Raw genomic sequence first — 8,316 nt, 5'->3', positions numbered from 1 at the left:
AGAACTGGAAGAAATTAATATGAAGAAAGTAATTCCATACATTGCTTCTGGATTTAAAAAGGATAAAATTTGGCTTAGAAGAACAAGAGCACAAAAAAGAGATTATCAAATATTAGTTGCAATAGATGATTCTCAATCAATGGTTATAAATAATGCTGGAGAAATGGCATTAGAAACAATTGCTTTATTATCTAGTGCTTTAACTAAATTAGAAGTAGGAGAGTTAAGTGTTGTTAGATTTGGAGAAGATGTAAAATGTGTTCAAAAGTTTGGAACTACATTTAATGAGGAAGATGGAGCAAGAATTGTTAAAGAATTCCAATTTAATCAAAACAATACTGATATGGTTAAATTAATGAAATCTTTATATGTCTATTTACATGAAAGTGGACTTGTTTGTCAACGATATAATCCTTCTATTGAATTGGATGTAAAACAAATTATTTTTATCCTCTCTGATGGACGATTCTCTGATAAAAATGGTATTTCTAAAATATTAAGAGATTTCTCTTCAATGAAGACTTTTGTTGTTTTCATTGTCTTAGATAATCCTTCTAATGAATCAATTCTTGAAATGAAGAGCGTTAACTTTGAAAATGGAAAAGTTAATGTAGAACATTATATGGACACTTTCCCTTTCCCTCACTACATCATTCTTCATGACTTAAACACTTTACCTAATGTTTTAGCTGAAGCATTGAGACAATGGTTTGAAATGACAACTCAAAACTAAAATATACGATTGAATTGATTAATTTTTTATTTACTTTTATTCTTTTTACTCATTAAGACTAGTTTAGATAATATTGAAAAATAGATATCTATCTTTATTCCTATTCTTGTTATTAAATTCAACAATTATAATAATTCCATAACTTTGATTTATGTATGTCTTTGTTATTAAATAAATGTCTACATTATAAGAAAACCATCCTACAATTACTGAAGTTGTAGAAATACAGTTGGTTCTACTCTTGAATTTTACAAATATTTTATTTTTAGAAAAAAGATTTTTAGTATTTATTTTCAAAACATACAATCAAAGAATATCAGAATGACACACAAATTTAAAAAGAAAATAATTAATTACTATTTTTTGTATTTGTTTTATTATTCTCTTATTCTTATCAAATTCTTACTGAAAGGTGTTAGTTATGTAGATTAATAAAATCTATTTACTGAAATTAATCTAAGATATATTTTCTGTCTCAGTACAATATTCAAAAAGAATATGGCTTTTTTAGAGTAACCCTTATATAAGGATCTAATCCTAATTAAGCTACAACCGTATCTTCTTTTTTATAGGACAACAAATATTGGCTAATAATTTATTCAATTGATAGCAAAATACTCTTCATTTTTATGTCTGTATTTTTTTACGATAATCATAATAGCGAATATTATAATAAGACTACAAATCAGTCCAACAAGAGCAATGACACATCCAATAGAAACCCAAAACTCAGTTCCATATATTTCACTTGACTCTTCAATGGAGCTAGAATCACCAAAAGCATTAACAGAAATAAGTAAACAATAAAGAAGGATAAATGTATTCATTTAGAAAAATCTAAAAATTTTGATAGATGAGATCTCTCATAATATTTATGTATTTTATTTTTAAAAATGTTAATTTAAAAATCTATTTGTTAGAATTTTCTTATTTTTTATTTTCGTTCTTGTTTTAGGGTTTGAATGGTTTTGATCACCTTATAAAACATTGTATCAAAGCTATATTCAATCACTTTACATCAGTTCTATTCAGATAAAGGTGTTTTCAAAACCCATTGTTTTATTCTAAGGCATTATTGTTATTAGAATTGTGCATAACTAAATAAAATATAAATAAAAGAATATTTAATAACAATAATCTTCCCATTACCTTATATTTAAGAACTGTATTTAAACTTTTTAAAAAGTTTCTTTTCTCCTTATTTCTTGAATTTCTATTTAAGAAGATATTTTTTTATGAAACAGAAAAGGTAGTTCATTGGATTTTTAATGTTTTTTTAAAGAAAAAGCTTTAACTTAACAAACGATAGTTGAAAAAGAGTGTTGTTCAGTAATAATTATTTGAGGTAATGTTGTTCAAAAATTAAGAATAGGTAATTCAATCAAAAAGAAAAATAAAAGTTAATATATTTTACTTCTCAATTTATAAGAAATTTAAAAATTTTTTATATTAAACAATTATTTTTAGTTTTTTTAAATTTTAATTTATTAGAATAATCTATTTTTTAATAATAAAGAACTAAAAAAATGAATTCATTGAGTATGAGTATCGAAACAAAAGAAATTTCACAAACAGCAATGGCTTTAGTTTTAGGTATTCAACATCAAGTAAAATATTATTTAAGTAAAGTTCATGTAAGTGATAACGATTTTGAGAGATATAAAGGAAAAACATTACCTGAATTAAAGAATGAGAAATATATTTTTAAAACATATCCATTCACTAAATTTACTAAAAAAGGAGGAAAAGATATTTGTGGTCAAAAAGACAATGCAATGACAACACCAAAAGAAGTAGGAGAATACGTAGCTAAAGAATATTCACCAATGGCATTTGCAATTGTCAGGAGATTTTTTGGATTAACACCAGAATCAATGATTGAATCAATTTGTGGAGAAGGAAATTTAACACCACCAAATCTAGGATCGGGAAAGAGTGGGTCATTGTTTATGTTTACAAAAGACCATAAATTTGTTATTAAAGTTATTCCAAAAAGAGAAGAAAAGATTTTATGTAAAATATTTCCGTTATACTTTTCTTATATTCAAGAAAATCCACAAACTCTTATTCCTAGATTTTATGGTATGTTTAGAATTAAACCACAAAAAGATGAAGAGTATCGTTATGTTGTTATGAATAATCTATTTCCTAATGACAATTTCCCTCTTCAATATAAATTTGATTTAAAAGGTTCTATGTATGGTCGAAAGGCTAACGAAAAAGAAAGAAGTAAAAAATCTCCTTGTTTTAAAGACCTTGATTTTGTCGAACAAAAAGCTCAAATACATATAGGGCCAAAACTTCTTCAACCTTTTAAAGAACAAGTGGAAAAAGATAGTGGACTAATGGCTAAAATGCATCTTATTGATTATAGTATGCTTGTTGGTGTTCATAATTTAACTGATGAAGAACTAGAATTTGCTTGTAAAAAACTTGGTATTGAAGTAAATAAAACAAAAAAAGAAAAGGTTATAGAAGGTGATAAAGAAAGAAAACATAAAGAAAAAGAAGACAAAGATAAAATAGAAAATACCAAGGATAATATAACAGGAGAACCAGCTCAAAAACAAGATGAAAATAAAAGTAACGAAACTGAAGAAAAAGAAAATGGTTCTAAACAAGAAGAGTCAATGCAAAATATAAATAAACAAGAAGAATCAAAACAAACAATTGAAGAATCAAAACAAGAAGAACCAAAACAAGAAGAACCAAAACAAGAAGAACCAAAACAAGAAGAATCAAAACAAGAAGAATCAAAACAAGAAGAATCAAAACAAGAAGAATCAAAACAAGAAGAACAAAAACAAGAAGAACAAAAACAAGAAGAACAAAAACAAGAAGAACAAAAACAAGAAGAACAAAAACAAAAAGAACAAAAACAAAAAGAACAAAAACAAAAAGAACAAAAACAAGAAGAACAAAAACAAACAATTGAAGAAGAGACAAAAGACGAATCAAAGAAAAGTGAATCGTCTGTAGCTCTAAGTTCAATTACATCAACACAATCAATGAGCAAAAAAGATGTAACAGAAACATCATCAATCGGAAGTGTAGAAACGACTAAGTCAACAAAGGAAGAGTTAAAGCAAGTAGTTAAACGACCTAGGGCATCTACAGTATTTACAGAACAAAGAGTTGATAAAAATTTATCCAAAGAGGGTTCTACCTCATTAACAAAAAGCCGTAGAAAGAAAAGCGATAAAGTTGCTGATGCCCAAGAATTTTTAAAATCATTAGAAATACCTAAACCAGCAGATTTTATATTTACTGATTATGAAGGGGGGTTACTTGCACGAAATAGTAAGGGAGAACTTACAGGTGAGTTATATTATTTAGGAATAATAGATATTTTAATGGATTATACAGCTAGAAAAAAGTTAGAAACAGTAGTAAAAGGAGTTGCTGCAGGAGGAGCTGATCAAGTGTCTAGTGTTTCACCAAGTCACTACAGTCGCAGATTTATTAAATTTATTTTATCAAATACTAAATGAACTATTGATGAAGAAAAAAAGTAATTCAATTTATTCTTTTCATTTGATTTCATAGTCAAATTCCTCAAAGAACTTCTCATTTATTAAAAAAGCCAGAAAAGTTTCATCCTTTTAGAAACTGTTTTTGAATTATTCTTTTTAAGGAATAAAGTATCAAATGCAACACCAGCAAGACTTGTAACTGCTGCTGAATGGGCTGCTCTGGTACATCTATGAATTGATCCAGTATAAAACCCTTTAATTCCTTTAGTGGTAGAAATATATTTGACCGATTGAATAAATCCCATTTCAGGGTGTTGTTTCATAAAAGTATTAATGATAAATGCTGGGTGATTCATTAAATAACCAAATGCATTTCCAATAGCAGCAGTTCCTAATTGTGCCCATCCATTTGAAAGAATACAATTTAATGTTTTTTGAACAGTTGGTTTAATTGATGAAGAAGTTTCTAATATTAGCTCCATCATAGTAAATGGAATAATATTTTGATATACTGAACAAATTGGTCTTGGAATACTTGGAATTAGTTTATGAGTAAAGAATGATAAAACATGTTCATATGGAAGAACAATAACAGGTGTTAATATTCTAATCATCCAATTTCTTTTTTGTGTTTTTGGATAACCACATTGAAGGGCACGGGTAGTGGAATAATATGGAATTAAATTATTTAAATTTTTTGGAAATGTTTTATAAACAATAGTTGGATTCCAATTATATTTTTTATGTGCTTCATGTGTTAAAAATGAATAATTAATAACTTGACCAAAGAAAGCTGATTCAATAGTAGTTTGAAATATCCCATAAAAAAAACCATATCTAGCATTCTTTTTCTCTGCTTTAAAACTTTCTGGAATATAATAAGATAAAGGTGTAAAAATTTGTTGAACAAGTTTATAAGGATCTTTGAACTCCATATTATAATTCAATTTTAAAGTTAAAGTTTATTAGTTTTTGATTATTCATTTAAATATCAATTATTTGAACTTTTTCAATTTCCATTTTATGCATCTTTTATTTTATTTTCATTAAGTATTATTTATAAATAATTATAATATTAATATGTTATTAATAACAAAAATATCTGATTATAAGAAAAAGTCTGAGTTTTTGGTAAATGAGAAAGATAAATAAATTATTCTTCTGTAGTAAGTCCAATAAAATCAGCAATATCATTTACTTTATAAGCAATAAAATCACAGTATTCTTTCATTTTATCAACTGTTTTTCCATGACCTTCACTATATTGAACTCCAATTGATTTAACACCTTTGACTCGATTTGCCATTATTAATCCTTCTTTCATATCATCAACCATTACCATTTCTTCTGGTTTAAAACCATACTTCTTAATAAGTTGTTCAATTGGATAAGTATTAGGTTTAGAAAATTCAGGATGTCCGTGTTGATAACCAAAAATTTCGTCAGGAATAAATTGTCCATTAGTAGCTTCATTGTAGTGTCTAAGAATAACGTCTTTAGATGAAAAAGAAACAACAGCAACAATTCCTCCTTGTTCTTTAAAACGTTTAAGTAAATCAATAAAACCATCAAAAAATGGTGGTCGAGGTTTTTCAGAAATATAATTTTTCCAATAACTATGTTCCAATTGAACCATATCATCAGTTAATCCAACTTGGTTTTTATAATACTCTGATAACCCAATATCCCATAACATTTCATACCACATTTCTATTGTAAGAATTGGTTTATCTGAATAATATTTTTTCATGAATTCAACATAACAAGGATAGTTAATAAGTTCTGTAGAATTAACAGCTGTGTCATCATGGTCTATCATTAAACATTTAATCTTCATTAATTATGATACTTTTTGCAACTAACTTTTTAGTTATTTCTTTTTAAGTTTTGTGTACCCTGGTTGTTTTTGTCATAATTTTTATTTCAGAATAAATATATTTTTACTTATATAAATTTCAATATCTATACTAGATGATGACTTATACGTCGGGCGGACTGAAAGAAAATATGTAGATTCGACGTGTCTGATACTTTTTAATTTTCATTTTGATTAGAAAAAATCTTAAACTTATATTCATTAATTTATTTAGAAAAAAAGATAATGATTCTATTACTGTTTTTTTCTATACAAATTATTTGGGCACGTTATCCTTGTTTTGATGGTATTTATGATTTTTCCTCTTTGATAAAACCAAAGTTCGATTCTATCTTTTAATTTTTTATTTAAATTAACTTACCAATAGTGGAGAAACTTATAAATTTTATAAAAATGATACAACGCTATGGGTTAATATTTGTGAGCCTTTTGATTTTAATAATACTCGTTTGTATAACGTTGTTTTACAAGAAGGACAGAATGAACCAATTCCTTATTCTTTGGTTTCAACTCAAAGTGTTTCAACAATAAGAGATCAAGTGACATTTAAATACAACCAACCTTTTAAATGGAATCAATTTACAGTAATAGAAGTTCATTGTTCAAAAGAAGAAGAAACAAAAGTCGAATCGTTCACAATAGACAACTCTACTCTCTTTATGTTTGTTCAAAGCTTAATAATTTTTTTTATACCAAATACTTATAGTTAAAGAAAAATGACATCACCAATAGTGTGTATATCAAAAAATGAGTCTCATGTTGTTGCTGTGATGTTTTTCTTTTTTATCTCATTAACAATTATTGGGGGAATTTCTATGATTATTTTATATCTTCCTAACAAATATGAAGTAACAAAACGTGATTAAATCATAGTATTCAAAACTTCCAATTTTGGTTATCAAATTAAATGTAAACCATTAATTAAATTAAATTTCTTGGAACACAAAAACCTTTTTTTGAAAATTCAATATGAAAGACTTTTTCAGAAAAGAAATGAATCATCTTATAAATCCATCTCATGGAAGATCTACTCAATTTACTTCTTGGAACAGAGTCAAATAATTCAGACAATCCCAGTGAAGAGGTTTTTCGAGCTTTTGTTCCATCGTTATTACTACCAGTATTTTTAATGGTGTTTATTCCATCTAATTTTTTAATCTTTCAACACCTTTTTAATTATCACCAAGGGTTTATTCAAAAATTTTATGTCAGATTACTCTTTATGATTCCTATTAATGCTATTGTATCATACTGTCAACTTTTTGTTAGATATAGGTACATTGTTTTCTTACAATTAGCAAGAGACTTCTATGAGGTATATGTTGTTTTAACATTTTATTTCTTATTATTATCTAGTTGTGGAGAAGCTCCTTGTTTAACTAGATGTGTTTCTCATTTAATTCCACGAGTTAATCGTTTATGTTGTTGTAATGTTCCTGTTCCTGGTGTCAAAAAAATGTTATTAATAACAAAGATATGTGTTTATCAATTTGCTATTCAAAAACCTATTCTTTCTATTCTTAAAGCTGTATTAGTTCAATTCAATTTATTAAGGGAAGGACCAAAAGTGTTTTTGAGATTATATGGATTATTTAGTATGTTTGTTGCTTTGTGGGTATTGTTATTCTTCTTTAGATGTATTTCAAAGGCAGTAGTTGCAGTAAGACCAGTTCAAATCTTTTTATGGATTAAAGTTGCTATGTTCCTTAATTTAATACAAGAATTTATTATTGGATTAATAATTTCAAAGAATCCTGGAATTCAACATTTCCTTAATCTCTTTACTGGATTAGATCTTAAGCCAGTAGATTATGAATCACGTGTAGCTGGTGTTGTGTTTTTAATTGAAATGATCTATTTAGATTGTGTCTCACCAGTGGTATTCCCATTAAAGAGTGTTGCAGTAGTACAAATAAAAGAAGTTGCTTTATATCTTGATAAAAAGAAAGAAGGAGAACCAGAACGGGGATATTGGGGAAATTTCTTATTTGCCCTTAAAGATGTATTTACTTTTTGGAACTTTAAAGGAATGGGATGTCCACATGGATTATCAATTGATAATTATTCAAATGCATTATTTGATAATTGAATACTTTTATCATTTCATTGATTTGTTGTTATAAAAATATCTTATAATTACGTAAGGATTATGTGGAGAAAACAAATCGAAAAATACCAATTAAAGTAAGAACAATTTAATCGATTCTTTTTTTTCTCTGTTAAAAAGGAATTAA

General features: G+C 26.5%; 6 protein-coding genes across 6 annotated transcripts, besides 12 other annotated features; 4 read left to right on the top strand and 2 right to left on the bottom strand.

Annotated features, from left to right (window-relative positions):
* Positions 1–19: 19 nt before the first annotated feature.
* EDI_093880 (midasin, putative) lies at positions 20–733 on the top strand (the record flags this gene model as incomplete). Its single annotated transcript, XM_001736291.1, has 1 exon — positions 20–733. One exon carries the CDS (start codon positions 20–22, stop codon positions 731–733), a length of 714 nt encoding a protein of 237 aa, XP_001736343.1.
* A 244-nt stretch (positions 734–977) lies between these two features.
* Positions 978–1,027: a sequence feature (AT_rich).
* Positions 1,028–1,063: 36 nt separating this feature from the next.
* Positions 1,064–1,115: a sequence feature (AT_rich).
* A 483-nt stretch (positions 1,116–1,598) lies between these two features.
* Positions 1,599–1,674: a sequence feature (AT_rich).
* Positions 1,675–1,831: 157 nt separating this feature from the next.
* Positions 1,832–1,864: a sequence feature (AT_rich).
* Positions 1,865–2,122: 258 nt separating this feature from the next.
* Positions 2,123–2,248: a sequence feature (AT_rich).
* Positions 2,249–2,274: 26 nt separating this feature from the next.
* EDI_093870 (cylicin-2, putative) lies at positions 2,275–4,224 on the top strand (the record flags this gene model as incomplete). The annotated part of the gene is made up of 1 exon (XM_001736290.1): positions 2,275–4,224. One exon carries the CDS (start codon positions 2,275–2,277, stop codon positions 4,222–4,224), a length of 1,950 nt encoding a protein of 649 aa, XP_001736342.1.
* Positions 3,176–3,341: a microsatellite.
* Positions 3,297–3,477: a microsatellite.
* Positions 3,479–3,651: a microsatellite.
* Positions 4,225–4,307: 83 nt separating the features above from the next.
* EDI_093860 (uncharacterized protein) lies at positions 4,308–5,141 on the bottom strand (the record flags this gene model as incomplete). The annotated part of the gene is made up of 1 exon (XM_001736289.1): positions 4,308–5,141. The coding sequence occupies one exon, from the start codon at positions 5,139–5,141 to the stop codon at positions 4,308–4,310; it is 834 nt and encodes a 277-aa protein (XP_001736341.1).
* Positions 4,884–4,905: a sequence feature (AT_rich).
* A 95-nt stretch (positions 5,142–5,236) lies between the features above and the next one.
* Positions 5,237–5,308: a sequence feature (AT_rich).
* Positions 5,309–5,359: 51 nt separating this feature from the next.
* EDI_093850 (uncharacterized protein) lies at positions 5,360–6,025 on the bottom strand (the record flags this gene model as incomplete). Its single annotated transcript, XM_001736288.1, has 1 exon — positions 5,360–6,025. One exon carries the CDS (start codon positions 6,023–6,025, stop codon positions 5,360–5,362), a length of 666 nt encoding a protein of 221 aa, XP_001736340.1.
* A 92-nt stretch (positions 6,026–6,117) lies between these two features.
* Positions 6,118–6,162: a sequence feature (AT_rich).
* Positions 6,163–6,307: 145 nt separating this feature from the next.
* EDI_093840 (uncharacterized protein) lies at positions 6,308–6,948 on the top strand (the record flags this gene model as incomplete). Its single annotated transcript, XM_001736287.1, has 3 exons — positions 6,308–6,402; positions 6,450–6,743; positions 6,795–6,948. The coding sequence occupies 3 exons, from the start codon at positions 6,308–6,310 to the stop codon at positions 6,946–6,948; spliced, it is 543 nt and encodes a 180-aa protein (XP_001736339.1).
* Positions 6,416–6,438: a sequence feature (AT_rich).
* Positions 6,949–7,100: 152 nt separating the features above from the next.
* Positions 7,101–8,171, top strand: EDI_093830 (transmembrane protein 184A, putative; the record flags this gene model as incomplete). The annotated part of the gene is made up of 1 exon (XM_001736286.1): positions 7,101–8,171. The coding sequence occupies one exon, from the start codon at positions 7,101–7,103 to the stop codon at positions 8,169–8,171; it is 1,071 nt and encodes a 356-aa protein (XP_001736338.1).
* Positions 8,172–8,316: the final 145 nt, after the last annotated feature.

This window comes from Entamoeba dispar, genomic scaffold (genome assembly GCF_000209125.1).
Source record: "Entamoeba dispar SAW760 scf_1105229459701 genomic scaffold, whole genome shotgun sequence".
NCBI lineage: Eukaryota > Evosea > Mastigamoebida > Endamoebidae > Entamoeba > Entamoeba dispar.
Note: the sequence above shows the minus strand (reverse complement) of the source record. Positions and strands in the feature narration are given on the sequence as shown.